Genomic DNA, 6,000 nt, shown 5'->3' on the forward strand with positions numbered 1-6,000 from the left:
TGTGACTCGTCACTTCTTCTGCCCCGTATCACTAACATCATGGTCGTCAGCACCGAAGACTAAGTAAACCTCAGTGGTGGGTTTATTTTGCTGTTGTTTTGATGCCTTCTTCTGAATCCCTACTTTTTCTCTTCAGTTTATTCAGTTTAGTTTTGTTGATCTGACAGTTTGCTTTTTGTTTTAGTTTATTATTAGTTTTTATCTAAAATTAATTAATCTTTACACAAAACCATAGAAATGTACCTGTTATGTTTATGGTGTGAAAATTATTCTTGCATTAGCAACAGCAGCAGAAGAAAATGATCACATGACTGAACCAAAATAAAACAGAAATACAGAGTCAAGACCCGCATTTCCTAAAACACAGATGATCTATTTTTAAACATTTCTAATCATTTGTGAAGAAATGCTGGTGCCAATGTACAGGGCAAAATGAAAGCAGTAATAGCAATGACTTGTAAAATGTAGCATCTCAGTTGTGCAGCTACATGACTCCAAGAAACTATGGGGCCATATTAGGCCAATGTAGAATGAACTTACTATGGAATCAATGCTTGTTTAGGCTTAGGCTTCAGCAGAAGTGTGTAGGCAGGTTATTTTGTATTTAAGAGGATCTGTTTGCAGTCTTTATAAACGATTTCACTGAACACGTGACCAGCTTTTGGAGCCTAGCTGCAGCTTACAGTTCCTTCATTATTAGATTAATTAATATTGATGAACGAGTTGATCCATAAAATGTCAGAAATGTGTGCAAATGCAGTTTGCAAGGTGACTGCTTCATATTGCTTCTATTGTCCAAGCAACAGTCCAAAACATAAAGATATTTAATTTAAAAAGAAGAACTTTTAGAATATTCAACATGTTTCATTGATAGTAATTGATTAAAATAATTGATAAACAGATGATGAATGATTTCCCCCAATTATTTTAGCTTTTTACTTCACATAAAATCCTACATGGTCTGTCAGCAACTAGCCTATGTCTTTCCTAAAATTCAGGCCCGGACTCAGGCTCATCTAATGTTTCAGTGCTGGATATGGTACCTCACTAAATCAAGGACTTCAGTGAGTCTCCGAAGCTGAGTCCTTGGTTTAAGGCCATTTGAGCTGCTCCTTCAGGCAAGCAGTAAACATGCTTTACATTTTGCTGCTAATAAAAATGTATGGAAATAGATTAACAAGCGGTGTTATCTCGGAGTAAAGTTATTTGAACACTGGGTCTCCTTAAGGCTGAAAATATTTATCAAAAACACACAGTAATGTGCTCTGAATTTTACTAGATGATGTTTCGCATTAGTCAAAATGATTGTCTTCTCCAACAGACGTGTGTAGACCCCTTCTTGTCCACCAGAGGGCGGCATTGTGCTTCATACAGCAAAGGCTCCAGCTCACCGAGAGGAGATGTATCTCTGCGTCAGTTCCCCCCCCCATTTCCCCGTTGGGGTGTGTCCCGTTATGCCAACGATGTCAGCTTTTCCCCTCAGAAATAGTGAGCTACATGTCTGTTTCAGGCACAAGAATACACTATTATCTCTAAATCCCTACTGAATCAGGAGTTTAATGTGGGCTGGTTTATGTGGACCTATCTCGTACACACATGCATTCTGCATTTCAGAGACGCAGTGTGCAGACTAGTGTGCTCACTGATATGAACATCATACAGATCGGACCGACCTGTCTGATAAGGTACAGCACCACTCTTTCAGCAACTCGAGCTTAGATACACACACGCACATTACTTCACCACTTTGCTTATACCAGTCAACCAATCATTCATCAAACTCCAAAGTTTTCTCAGCGGGAGGAGGGACCTAATTTTCGCCAAGGGGCTGTTCGGTCTGTGTTTGAGTCTGAGTTCCACCAGAGAACCGAGGGCGCACAGGGAACTTATAAAATTCCTCCATTTCTGTTTTAAAGATGCCTCATACACACAAGAAGAGACGAAAGGAGGTAAGCTTTCTCTTTTGCACTGAAGGAGAAATGGATCGTCCAACTTCAGCATGGCTTCTGGTGACGTTCCTGTGCTCTCACTTGGAAGCTCTTGAGAAAATATGACTGCATAGATAAAACGGGATTCACGGTGGTTTAGAACGAAACATCAGTGCACGCTGGGGTGGGTGTGCCAGAGCATGTTATTACAGGATGGCTGCACACTAGATATGCCACCAGTACGCCCCAGTCTGCATCACAGTGGTACATCAGCACCATCAGGCTGCCGTTAGATAGGGCCGAGCAGTTCGTGGCCGTTTCCGGAGGATTTCGTGTCCACCGCTGCATCCAGCATCCAACCAATCTTGGCCAACCTGAGGATTTCGTGTCCACCGCTGCATCCAACCAATCTTGGCCAACCCCCCCAGCACCGACGCACTGGGGGCCAGTTTATCAAATATCCTCTCTGGAAATATGTGCGTGTTGTAATGGGGGGAGGTGGTAGCCTACATGTACGGATAAGTGCATGATCGCTCCGTGGCAATGCGGAAGAGATCCCGCTGGCGAAGCGCAACTTTTCTGTAACATCACTGAGTCAAAACAAGGCCAACGCACAGACAGCGTTTAGTGTTAATTGTCCGAAGTGTGCGGGGAGTGGCACGTATTTTTTGTAAAGACCTAGCGGTGAGGGCAGGAGAGAGTGCGCGGGTGAACCTCCATTTCAGGGTGCGCGTTTCCCTCTTATGATCCTCCATGGCTTATGCAGCATACTGGATGAGTCTTGTGAGTACATCTGCTTTCTTCACCCTACTTTTCCTTCTGTTTCACCCTCGTCTGTCAAGCTTGGCAATCGCAGCCTGCGAGTTGTTACCGCACAGAACAGGCGCAACTTGTCAGGAAGTAAATGCGCTGAGTTGAAGGCTTGTCAATCTGCCAGTACTGAGCAGTGGCTTATAAAAATGTATCTGTCACTGTGATGGCATGCAGCTGTTATTACTTAAACTGATAAGATGCTGTTGGTCAGAAAATGTTTGCTTTTTATTGCTTTAATTCGGCCGCATTAGGTTTTGACGCAAACGTTAAAAAGCAACGAAAGCAACTTGTACGTGGAACAGTTTCTGTCTGGTGTTAAATCTATAAACCACCAACACAATAGGTGGACGTCAGTGCATCCTGTGTAGAGGTTCCACTGAATGGTGCCAAAAACCAAGTCAGCCCTCAAAGACTTTGCACTTAACAGTAATAAGTTGGTGTGTGTCCACCCAGAAGTTTTGTGGGGACCAAACATGTTCACACACTCCCAACCATGTAAGTCAGTGAATTGTAGAGTTGGTTTAGGGTCAGGGTCAGGAAATGAATGGAAGGAAGAGGAGCAGCTGCCTCCCCACTTGATGTCCAGGCCTTCAGCCTGTTCTCCTACTATGGTAAGGTGCTGTCTACTAGATGCAATCTGAGAAGAAAACTCTTGATTATTTTTTTCCACATAGGAGAAATATTTAAAGGAGTGACTAGGAAAAGATTTATGCCCCGTAAGCTGCCATAGTAATGTCCTGTACTTAGGATCACTTTGAACAGATGAAAGTAAAAGTACAGGAGTGCCAAAGTAATGACAACATGCCTGTTTTTCAACTGATGCTTAAGTTTCTCAACCTCAGAGTCTCTTGATCAACAGACAGGGTTGCGGTTTTACGCTGCCAAACATTTGGCCACACTTTCCCGTTCAGCTGAATGGGGAGGTGTGTCTGAACCTTTGACTGGTAATGCATAAATGAGAGACTAATTTATTGGTTGATGTAGTTTTCATTGAGACTCTGCTGTGTGCTCACACATTAACTCGTTTCTCAGGCGAGAGCTGCTCATCTGTCGACCAGTTGCCTCAGAATATGTGTTCGCTATTCTGATGAGGAGTTGCAGCAGACCCACACTGACACCCGTGTGTTTCTTTTTTTTCCTGGTCACCAGATATCAGAATGCCTGTCGTCTTGTTAATCTGAGTTACTGATGACCTCATGCAAGCTTTTCTTTATCAGCTCTCACTGAGCACTTAGGAAACATTTCAGAAATTCCTGAGCTGCTTATATCTTTACCAAGGACTTTCATACTCAGTGGGAGGTTCAGGTATAAAACGTCTTGTTGTTTCCCAAGATGCATTAGTTCTACAGGCTGCGCCCATGGTGGACACACAACTGTCAGTGAGTTACTAACTTCCTGGGTGATTTTGGAACAACGTGCACCTCTCCTTTTCACCTGATGTGGTATCTTTGCCTCATCTCTCAAGACATTTTAGCTTCAGTGACTGTTCAGCCCGTGCGCCTCACAAACAGGACTTTCATGTCAGGCTGGTTTGAACTCACCAGCAGTGAGGTGCATTATTTTCATATTTTGTTGAGGTGGGCTGCTAAATCAACTGTAAGTGAAAGGCTTGGGTGTCAAACTGATTCATCCCAGTGACTCACTCAAAGGCCTTATTATCTACGCACTCCACCCAAGAACCTCTCAAAGGGTCACACACTACACCCAAGACGGGAATTGGACTTTGCACTCACATTGCCTTTAAATGACCTGAAAACAGTGGCAGATGTATAATGGCTTCAGATATACCTGACTCCATTTGTCACGCTGTTGACAGTGTGTGTGCTTTTTCATATCAGAAGAAGATATAGAATTTGTTGCTGCCTTTCTACTGTTCACACAGTCATGGCCAAAGATACTGGCACCCTGATAACGCACCACTTCTCCCAGAAAATTGTTGCAGTCACAAATTCTTTGGTATCTTCATGTTTATTTATTTTTTTTGTTTGCACTGGAACAAATCTGATACAAAATTGACTGGACAGAATTATGGAAAAACAGTCTCGAGGCTCCAAGTCCATCTCCAGAGATCTGGCTGTTCCTGTGTCCACTGTGCGCAACATTGTCAAGATGTTTACAGCCCATGGACCTGTAGCTAATCTCCCTGGATGCAGATGAAGGAGAAGAACAAACTAATTCAATCTGACCTGCAGGCACAGGGTGCAGCAGTGTCAGCTCACACTATCTGAATGACAAGGGACGCCATGGTAGGAGACCCAGGGGACCCACTACTGACACAGAGACATAAAAAAGCCAGATTGGAGTTTGCCAAAACGTATCTGAGGAAGCCGCAGTCGTCCTGGGAGAATGTCCTGTGGACAGATGAGACTAAAATAGAGCTTTTTGGTTGAGCACATCATTCTACTGTTTTCAGAAAATGAAATGAGGCCTTCAAAGAAAAGATCATGGTCCCTACCATCAAACATGGTGGAGGTTCACTGATGTGTTGGGGTTGCTTTGCTGCTTCAGGCTCTGGATGTCTTGACTGTGTGTGTGGCTTTATGAAATCTGAAGAGTACCAATGAATTCTGGGACACAATGTAGGTTGTTAGAAAGTTGGGTCTCTGTCAGAGGTCATGGGTCTTCCAGCAGGACAATGACCCAAAGCAGACTTCAAAAAGCACCAGAAATGCTTTCAGACAATGTGCCAGAGAGTTCTGAAGTGGTCAGTAATGAGTCCAGGTCTCAATCCCATAGAGCAGCTGTGGAGAGATCTCAGAACAACAGCTGGGAGAAGGATCCCTTCAAATCTGAGACCTGGAGCAGCTGGCAGAAGAAGACTTGGTCCAAAACTCCAATAGTGGTGGAAGCAGCTCACTGATGGTTACAGGAGGTGATTGATTTCAGTTATTTTGTCCAAAGGGTGTGCTACCAAACATTAAACTGAGGGTATCAGTAATTCTGTCCGGTTGTTGTGTCGTTCTAATGCAAACACAAGAAATAAACACGAGGATACCAAAGAATTTGTGATTGCAAAAATTCTCTGGAAGAATTAAATGGACTGTATTTTATATAGCGCTTTCTCGCACTGGCCAAAGCGCTTTACAGAAGATCATACACCATTAGTGTGTTATCTGACAGAAATGCAGGGTTTGCTAATATTTTTTGGCCATGACTGTAGTTGGAATAAAGAAAAACATCTGTCTACAACAGCTTCTGGTGAAGCTTCACAAAGTCTGAAGCTTTAACACATCTATTATTCATGTCCCTGGTTTCCTGC

The 6,000-nt window shown here is 43.3% G+C and overlaps 1 protein-coding gene across 22 annotated transcripts in view; it reads left to right on the forward strand.

The window, feature by feature from the left end:
- The first annotated feature begins 1,764 nt into the window (after positions 1–1,764).
- The window catches only part of cast (calpastatin), a 35,317-nt gene continuing 31,081 nt past the window's right edge, over positions 1,765–6,000 (forward strand). For 6 of the 22 annotated variants that reach the window (XM_020592760.1, XM_020592751.1, XM_020592761.1 and 3 more), the window contains exon 1: positions 1,767–1,949. Coding sequence is in view for 6 of the 22 variants with exons in the window: in XM_020592748.1 (XP_020448404.1) it covers positions 1,917–1,949 (33 nt within the window). In the remaining 16 variants the exon portion in view is untranslated. Of the gene's footprint in view, positions 1,950–2,511; positions 2,712–6,000 lie in introns of those variants that run through there. The other 16 variants (XM_020592755.1, XM_020592738.1, XM_020592746.1 and 13 more) reach the window with 8 other exon arrangements.

Source organism: Monopterus albus, unplaced genomic scaffold, assembly GCF_001952655.1.
Source record: "Monopterus albus unplaced genomic scaffold, M_albus_1.0 scaffold18.1, whole genome shotgun sequence".
NCBI classification, from domain to species: domain Eukaryota; kingdom Metazoa; phylum Chordata; class Actinopteri; order Synbranchiformes; family Synbranchidae; genus Monopterus; species Monopterus albus.